Source organism: Ceratosolen solmsi, unplaced genomic scaffold (assembly GCF_000503995.2).
Source record: "Ceratosolen solmsi marchali unplaced genomic scaffold, CerSol_1.0 scaffold10, whole genome shotgun sequence".
Classification (NCBI taxonomy): Eukaryota; Metazoa; Arthropoda; class Insecta; order Hymenoptera; family Agaonidae; genus Ceratosolen; species Ceratosolen solmsi.
This window is the reverse complement of record NW_011948412.1, coordinates 6,008,286-6,018,283: the sequence shown is the minus strand read 5'-3', so window position 1 is coordinate 6,018,283 and position 9,998 is coordinate 6,008,286. Positions and strand designations below refer to the sequence as shown.

Here is a 9,998-nt window from a genome sequence, read left to right as displayed (position 1 = left end):
ATGGTTGGGGGGGGGGGGGGGGGGGGTGGGGGGGGGGGGTGTGGGGGGGGGGAGTGGTAGTAGCCAGTATCTAAAAACACGAGTCGATTCGTTGAATTTGTCAAAGCGGCTGCGCGCACATGAACGATACGTAATATACGTAATAATTTTGCCGATTGTCGAGAACCTGCGTGACGACACGATGACGATTACGTTGACGATATCCGATCACCATGACGACGACGACGATGACGACGATGACGACGATGATGACGGTGTCGGTGTCGGTGTCGGTGTCGGTGTCGGCGTGTCATGCGTAAGATGGCCGACCGCATCTTTTATTGCCGTAATTGTGAATTCAGTCCGGAGCGACTGCAACGCTTACGTACCACCAATGATCGATAGTAACAGCAGTTGAACGGCGATGCTCGGCTTTTCCAGCAACTTTTATTTGCACCTCTTGGCATAGCCAAGGGCCCTTTAATAATGTGTATAATGTTACGTATGCGCGCGCGCGCGCTCGTACGCGCTCGAAGCTTGAATCAAGCTACGAACGTGCCACATATCACGAGTGTACAAGGAGGAGAGTATTGATTTTTGACCAGCGCTGCCTTGCTGCTGCTAGTAGTCGCAATTAAACGAGTCGCTTCTGTAAGTACGGAGAAGGCGCTTTACTTTGCCTCTGGTGGGGAGGGGGACAAATGTTTGACAAATGGTTTTCGTCCGTGACAATTTCGGCTTACAAGATAGCGAGCCAATGCCGCGGATTCAAGTCCACGATATATTATTTGGTAATGTCGTGCTAAAATTAATATGGAAAAGCGAGATTTTTCCGCGATAATTTGCTTTATTTATAGTGCAGCTCAGACCAGCGCAGCGCAGCGGTGTGAATAAGTAAAGAATATAACAAAGCCCAAGGATTCTGAGCGATCGCGGGAGTTCCGTTTGTATGTATGCCTCGACGGAAATTTGTACGGCTTTCACTTGGAAGGGAAAATAAATTTGGAAACATTGACGATGCTCGTGGGCAATGTTGTAAAGAGATAATCACGCTCTCTCTCTCTCCCTAAACTCCCGTGGTCGGAGCGATGTATTTAGTTTGCTCGGGTGATGGAAGGAAGGCGTGTGTGCTGCTCGGCTTGTGATCGATTGCGAGCGAATAAGCACGGATAGTTGAAATACATTGTATTATAAAAATGCCAGGACATAATGCCGAGGAGATTGAGTCTGCGAGTAAATTCCAGCATAGACGTGAACTTGAAGTATGGAATTGCAACTGAGTATATAGCACTTTGTAATTGAGACGACTCGAATGATATAAAGTATGAATGATATATAAATAATCATGGACGTGTGCGCGTTTTCAAATTATCCATTACAAAATGGAGCTGTAAGTAGGGAATAATTCTATCGTTACAGCAGCACTCGCTTTATTTCCCACGTGTTTCGCAATCGCTTCCTCCTGTCCTCCTGTCGCTTCATTTCGCTAGCGACCAACGATCCAGTGGAATCGCTAATGGATCGCTAACGAGACGAGTGAAAATCAAGCGATGCGACTTTGGCCGTCATTTGTTCGCCTTGTCTAAATTCTCGTCGTGGACTCTGCGAGCGCCGAGTGTACAATAGAAGCATGAAAAGCCTTGTGTGCGGTGCATTTCGAACGAATAAAACAGTGTTGCCATCGCAAAAGAGCACCGGAGACAGGGAGCCTGCAAACGGACTCGGATTGGATCCGTCAAGCTTACCTTCTTCCCTCCTCCCTCCTCCCCCCTCCCTCCCTCTCTCTCTCTCTCACTCTCTCTCTCACTCTCTCACTCACTCTCTCTCTCTCTCTCACTCTCTCTCTCTATCGCACTCTCTCCCTCCCATAGACCCTGCCAGCCTCCCCTCTCGTCCCGCTCCCCACCTTTCATTCCGCTGCTCATCGCCTGTAACAAGACCGGCTATGCCTCGAGCTGAAGACAGGGAGAAGCGAGGAAAAAATGGAAGGGCTTGGGTGGCGACTGTTCGCCCAAGTCATATTATCCTGTGCGCAATGATGACGATGCGATCGCTTTCATTTCACTTGGCACTCGCGCACACGTTATAATACAAATGCTCGTTTTGCGGGCATTAATTCCTTCGTGCAAGCATTTTTTTTTCTCCCTTTCTCCTTTCCACGTCGCGCTTTAAAAAAGCTACCCGAGGTCAAAGATCATTTCTCTCCGTTGCGAATATTCAAAATGACCGAACTCGCTTCGATATAGAATATACAAGGATTACATATGACTAAAAAATTTCTTTATCTACGATATATATTAATGCTTAATACCTATATTATTCCTATCTATAATCATCGCTTATTTTTATGTAACGTGTATACTCTATTTATCCGCTGTGTCAGAATCATGGATTTTCAAGGAAAAGAAATTAACGAATTACCGAGAGACTTCTTTTCTTCTTCGTCTTCTTCTTTTTGTTTTTCATTATTTTCTTCTTTTTTTTTTTTTTTTTTTTTTCCACTAATTGGCCATAATTGCCGGTTTAGGTAAGTAAAGTAGTTGACACGATTGTGTGGCATAGTTACCACATCGGACATTACCAAGCTTCCTCGGGCTACTAGAAAATAGGCGGATTGGCGTTAAGGAAACCATAAGCTGTGCGTCCATCCTGTGCATTGAGATTGCGAATAAAGAGGCTCGAGTGGAGAGACAAAAGGGCGGAGGAAGAAGAAGAAGAAGAAGAAGAAGTGGTGGAAGAAGAAGTGAAAGAAGAAGAAGTGGAAGAAGAAGTGGAAGAAGAAGTGGTGGTGATGGTGGAGTGGATAATGATAAAGAATCTCAATCTGAATTCGAATCTTAGCGTGGCTAATCGGTAATTAGCCAAACAGTTGGAGCCTTGACGCATGTACGGTAGCCCAAACGACGAAAATATTTTTCCTGGTGTCGTAGTGTGCGTGCGTGCGAGCGGGCGGACGGACGGGATGGCAGGCGGGCGGGTGATCGTTGAAGATAGGAGTGCGTGTGCTGCGTATGCCGAGGCCTTCTTCTTCACTGGCCTCACTCTATAACCTGATTCTGGAAAGCAGAGCTCCTCGGACGAGAACGAGTCGAGCCAGGGCCGTTTGTTGCCGCACCGCCATATTTGCGCTTCTCGGCTTGACCTGTCGCCGCGCGTCGCCTCCCTTTGGTCTCATCTTACCTGACAAGAGCATATATTTTCTTTTTCGTGGGTGGGGCGACTTTAGAAGTCGCGCTCACGCTACCGTTGAATTCACGTTGTATTATTTAACACTCGTCGACGTGAATGGCTATTACATACGAGTCATCGGTGTCGGTAGTAGCCGGGAACGATTTTTCAGGATACGAGGATCGATCCTCCTCCACAGTCCTTTCGAGCGACGAGCCTGGGGCGCCCATTATCGCCCTCGAAACTTTCGAATGATAAGAAGATGGCGCGGCTAACGTTAGACCGATACGCAATGCAGCAGCTCGCGTCACTGGTTCTAATAGGGAAACACAGCAGCCCTGGTATTTAAGCCCTGGTAAAAGTCAGCCTACAAAGTCGGAGGAAACGGACTGCCTGCTAGTGCTTACCCTCTTGGAACGAGGACCAGCTCTATAAAATACATGCACTTGGACTTTTAATAGGCAGACAGTGGTGCACACAATGGTTTACGCCAAATTGACAACATTGCCGAGTAATTATCTCGCTTTAAGATTGAAAGAATTCCTCAAGTGGGAGGCTACGTGCAATGTTATACATGATTGAAGGCGCTGATTTAAGTAACAAAGCCGCCGCTTGGTAATAGCTCAAATGACGAAATTTTACTGGCAAATCATCGATATGAAGCCACTGTCAATTTCTCCAGCGACAAAATAACCAGACGGTCCGTTACTTTCGATTTATGCTAGCGGAAAGCCGGTGAAGTTAGCTTTAGGCCACCGCAACAGCGAGGGGGGAAAAGGAATAAATTGAGATTGTCGGCGGGGCGGGAGGGAGAGAGGGAGGGGAGAGGGAGGGGAGAGAGAGAGAGAGAGAGCGAGAGAGAGAGAGAGAGAGAGAGAGAGAGAGAGAGAGAGAGAGAGAGAGAGAGAGAGAGAGAGTGAGAGAGAGAGAGAGAGAGAGAGAGAGAAAGAAAGCATTGGTGGCGCGTGGAGGGGAGGGGGAGAATATGCGCCACTACCGCGACCGCGAGCAACGACGCTGCCTAACCTGAGGCTGCTCTTCTCACTTCCCCGCTGTCGGCTTAGCAATCTGCATTACCGTCCGCCCCTTTAGCCGCGACATTGCTGCCTTTTCTTTCGGACAAGCCAACAGCAGCTCCGGCGCCAGTGATATCGACGACGTGTATAACGCCGTCTACTCACTCTCTCTCTCTCTCTCTCCTCTCTCTCTCTCTCTCTCTCTCTCTCTCTCTCTCGTTCTCCCTTGCGCCCTCGCTCGTTCCGGCTTTATTATTCACCGAGCAATCGCTTTTCATTGTGTAACATTATCGACGCTCAAGAGGCGAGGCCTCGCGATATGCGGCGAAAACGTTTTCTGTTTACCATCGAGGTGTCATGTGATGAGCCACTCACGCTACCAAGTTGTAATCGCGTAAGATGTGCTCTCCGGATTATCTTCGCTTAGGAACGGTTTTTCGGGATGGATGATAGGGCGGGATGAATCGTGACGGCTAGTCTTTCCATTTTTCTTTCTCGAATATTGGGCGATAATTGATTCAATGGAATATCGATGAATCGATCATCTATCTGCTGTACTTTCTCCAGCGCGATTCCCGATTTTACGGGACAAAATTGAATATTTCCTCAAGTACTTATTGCGCTAGAACGATTATAGCTACTTGACTGTTGCGTGTATGAAAATTCCCATCTCATAATGCCGGTGATAAATTGCAATGTTGACTTTGACCTGACACTTGGATTTAAGTAATAAACATAAACAATAACAACAACAACAATAAAACAAAAAAAGAACAAATTTATGATGAAAATTCTTAAAATTCAATTTTAATTTTCGCTTAGTTTTTAAGAGTCTACAACAATCTAAGTGTAAAAAAAACTTATACCAACTTGTTTCTCTCTCTCTCTCTCTCTCTCTCTCTCTCGTTTAAAACGCTCAATTTACGATAAAACACTTTAATACATTTCTTACGTCGTCTTTATAAACATTTGTCTACTTTAGAATAAAGTCGTTGTAATTCAGAGTAACATGGCAGTTTGATGATAATTTGAATGAAATATTATTCGTAAGCGAATTTCTACACAGTATCGTTGCCATTAGCGACGATTTAATTAAACTCTTACACCTTTTCGATAATTATAAATTTAGTTAAAGATACGCAATGGACTAATGAACTGAATGCACGAAACTTTTAATTTGAATGATATTAACAATACGATGATGGCAATATAGTATTAAAATTATGACAAATATAGTGTGCGCCTTCAGTATTTAATAAAAATTTAATATAAATAAAGGAACTGTCTACAATATAAAAACATCAAAGCTCTACTTCTACAATCTATTTTTATGCAGAAATCCAAAGCAATCGGTTATCTCAGCGCTACTTTCAATTCGTTCTCGAGTATCACTTTCGACATTTGAATTTCAACACTTTGCCACCTAAAAAGAAAATAAAAGACAGAAGTTCAATTCACCTCTCGTCACAATAAGAGTTCCTGCATATCGTGGAGAATATACTATTGCTATGCTCGAAGCGCCCTATAGTTTTGTGATTCGCTTCTCCCATTCCCTACATCAGTAGCGAATTTACGTGCTGGTTCTAGACTTGCTGTTACTGTTGCTGACTCAGTTATTCAGTGGCGAGGACGGTGGTGTTGGGGGCAGTGGTGGCGGTGATGGTGGTGGAGGTGGTGGTATCGCCGTGTTTTTACCGACCGGGCTACGTATCACCGCTGCTCACGACTACACTTTGAATTTCACCCAGTTCACGCGAGTAGCTTTTCATATCTCTCTCGCTCTCTCGCTCTCACTCACTCACTCTTTAACTTTGCAGCGATGTATATCTATCTGCATCTGGCTGCGCAGCCGATCACGCGAGCAAATTCGCTTCACATCAGGTCCCTGCTTTATCGTGCACATTTATATGATTCATGCATACTAGTGCGTGTGTGCGCGCGTTTGTGTATTTGTATGCATGTGTATGTATTATAATGAAGAGTATAAGGGAGACTATGTAAGGTTCGACTCTCCCTTACCGGATTATACGAACCGTTGATATGGTAATAGTGTATGTTTCTTCTTATACTTGTATTACAGAAGCAATGATTGTGGTAGGATCGAATCGCTTAGGCCTGACTGGTGATTTGATTATTCTATTTTAATTGAAAAATCTGATGCATTAATAGTTGAATAGTGGAATTCTTGGGTATTTTCTTGAGTTTGGTAGGATTTTTGGGGTTGAATTTTTGTTAGGATGAAACATTAAAAGTGATATCGTAAGAGAAAACAATTTCGAGCATAATCTAGCGATATTTTGAAAGATGTATATATTTAAATAACAATGTGAACTTTTCAAACGTCATATGGAATATAAAAATTACAATACAAGATCAATAATATAATATCTAATTAAAACATAATGAATTATGGTAATGAGAATGAGCTACTTTGTTTTTGTATGATAATTCAATATAAGTATTTTAATTGCTTATTTCATTAAATTTTCAATTTTGTAAGTTTTCCCAAAATTAGATTTAAAAGTCATACAAGTAAATATTGATTACAATCTTTTACAAGATTTACTTAATTTCATGAAATCATCGTCATTTCAAATTATATTTTCAATGAATTATAGTTTTTGTAAAAATGTGTCGGACAGAAAATACGGCATACTTTTATTAGAAAATATGCATTATAATATATATATATATATCTTATATAAATCTTTTGAAGTATAGCAAGTAGTAGTAGTAGTAGTAGTAGTAGTAGTAGTAGTAGTAGTAGTAGTAGTAGTAGTAGTAGTAGTAGTAGTAGTAGTAGTAGTAGTAGTAGTAGTAGTAGTAGTAGTAGTAGTAGTAGTAGTAGTAGTAGTAGTAGTAGTAGTAGTAGTAGTAGTAGTAGTAGTAGTAGTAGTAGTAGTAGGTCACTTTCATTAATGATTTTCCAAACAGAAACCAGACTCAAACAGCTCTACTTTGAAGTGTTTCATAAAATAACTTAATAACACTCGTTTTAAATTGATTACTAATGTTTTAATAATAATATGAACCAAATTTCAATAAAATATTGAGTTTGCATGAAAAGTTTACCCTGTTGATTTTTCATCGTCATCTTTCACCTTTAACAGTCACCTGTTCCGGTCAAGTAAGCGATATCGCTTTATACAATGTGAAAAACTTGCTCATAAAAGTCCTTCTCTACTCATATACGTTGACATTGCTTGTGAACATGTTCCTATCCAGCTAACGTCTTTCTTATCGCTTACTTTGCGATTTGTTGGACTTTTATGCAGTGAATAATGCCTACATAAACATGTTTAATTATTTTAAGGGTACGTTTTGAAGAGATATGTAATATAAAAGAAAAAGAAGAAGAAAAAAGAAAGAAAAGAAAGAAGGAAAGAATGAAAGAAGAAATGCTTATTTTCGTAAGAATGTAAAAGTCTATGCTCGTACACACATTTTCCACTTTAGGAAAATACTTTTGTGATCGACGCGCACATTTACATATACTAAATTATCAATCGTTTAAATGAAATGTTGAATGATACTCTCGAAGACTCTCTGCTTATTATATCGAAATTTATTATATCACTATTAACAATGTTAATATTATATTTTATATTTATTGGGAAATATTGATTTTTCGGTTTACTTGTGGTATTTGTGTGTATAAGAAAGTAGGCGCTTTATTGAAGCTTAATATTGCGTAATTATGTACGTTAAATGTAGCTAGTGAGTTGTGAAATATTGAAGGATAAATATATATTGACTGGTTGGCTTATGCCCCATACTCTGCTTAACAATTATCACTTATTAGTTCGCTTATTGTACTCTAAACGGCAAAATCCATTTTCCTCCGTAAACCTATTGAAGGGCCATTAATAATCCCAGAGCTGCAACTCTTTAAGCATGGAATTCCCTCGCATTGAAATATTTGCAAATTAAAAAGCAAATGAAGAGCGAGGAGAGTGAATTAAAGCAAAGCAATATGTTAAATAGAGAGAGAAAGAGAGAGAGAGAGAGAGAGAGAGAGAGAGAGAGAGAGAGAGAAAAGCGACTGTCGATCTCTGACGCTTGACATGGAAAACTCTGTTGTACGTGTTCGCAGGGTGGTCAGAGCAACGTGTCGAGTAAAAATGCGATTAACAACAGTCAGTCGTCGTCGATGCCGAATGCCGTCAGGTGCGGGCAGCCGACTGCCTTGGGAATAGACTGGGCACGACGCGAAAATGCCACTTTACGTGATCATCAGCGCAACTCATCCTCTAGCCACGCACAGGGCCAACTCTCTCAGGTACTGAACGCATTATAATCTTTATCCCGTTTTAAATTCGACGCTAAATTAGCCACGGATTTAAGGATTTGGGAAGGGGGAAGGCGTTGACGAGGGCCAGGGCTAGGTCGAGGGCGAGGGCGAAAAAAGCCGTTCCGAGAAAGATTCTGCTGCACGAGTACCAGTACACAATACGATTGTGGAAAATCAACGAATTTTCTCGCTGCACACGGTAAACGACTTATAAATATTATTGTCGATGGAAACGTTAACTTTGATTACGTAAGGCGCGCTCGACAACAAAAACAGTCTCTATTTGGCTAGTCGATCAATAAGACCTGTTTCATTGTTTCTATTTCTTACATGCATAGACTTCAAATATTTACTATACTCTTTCTCTCTCTGTCTCCGTCAAACCGTTTATCTAGATGTGTGCGTGTATTTGTATGTATACATAATTTTACGAATGCCTAGAGTCAAATATTCGATAAAACATAATCACAGTGTTACTAAATTCCTGTATTAGAGGAAGGTATTTGTATTTTTATAAGTTATAACATAAGTCTATGATATAAATTATTATTAATCAGGTTTTTGCATATATTACACGTCATTTTAAATCCAATAAGATTCAGCGCATAAATTCGAGAATTTAATTTAGTTAAATAATAAAGACTGCACATCCGGTAGCTAATCATCCACATTCAAAGTTAATTAAGTAAGTGGTAATATTCTTGCTACAATTCTTTAAAAGCTTACGAAAGTATTCGATTACAATCATAAAATGCATAATTATTTGTACAAAATAATATTTATTCAATTGGATAGAAAAACTAGTGGTGCCGACATTCAAATGAATAATATTAATGGAAATTTCATACACATTGTTTCATATCTAGAAATTTAATTAATTTAACATCGATACTGCATAGCATTGCAGTATGAAAACGCATTACATAATCAATAATAATTCAAACAATAGAGTTAATAAAATAAGTGAATATTATTTGATAACAACATTTATTACGATCTTTAACTTAATATTTATAAGACCTTTAACATTTACAACCAATTTAATCATTTTAATACATTTTAATGACAAAAACATCATTAAAATATAGTTAGCTGCATTCGTTTATCTATGAAGTAGTTACATTACTTTGATTGGGAGTCCAAGCCAATATTCTTTAATACGTAACCGAACCAAATATAACTTAACTATATTATTAATAGACCTGTATATAACGTACGACTTTTCTTTATGTTGCAGGTAAGTTACACATACGGCACTTGAGCGTACTAAATCATCGCTGTCAAATGAGGTAAAATCATTGATTTATGACCGTAGTACGTGATTAAGATCAGAAAGAAAAAAAAAGAAAGAACTTTTTTCTAAGTTTTGGCAAATGAGCGCTTCCATGCCGCGGACGTGAAATATCGACGCTTGGCCGTCATCATTCGCTCATTTTCAATTAATGTGAATTCACTTCCCGTGCATCGGTAAATGCTCAATTCATAAAGCGATTGGTCATGAGAGGTGTAATGCAAATTAGTTGAAAAATCGTTTGGTTATGGAT

The 9,998-nt window shown here is 40.3% G+C and overlaps 1 protein-coding gene across 1 annotated transcript in view; it reads left to right on the top strand.

Annotated features, from left to right (window-relative positions):
* Positions 1-9,998, top strand: part of Tlk (Tousled-like kinase) — a 141,087-nt gene that overhangs the window by 76,021 nt on the left and 55,068 nt on the right. The window contains exon 4 of the mRNA XM_011507482.1: positions 8,257-8,442. Within this exon, the coding sequence (XP_011505784.1) occupies positions 8,257-8,442 (186 nt within the window). The remainder of the gene's footprint in view (positions 1-8,256; positions 8,443-9,998) is intronic.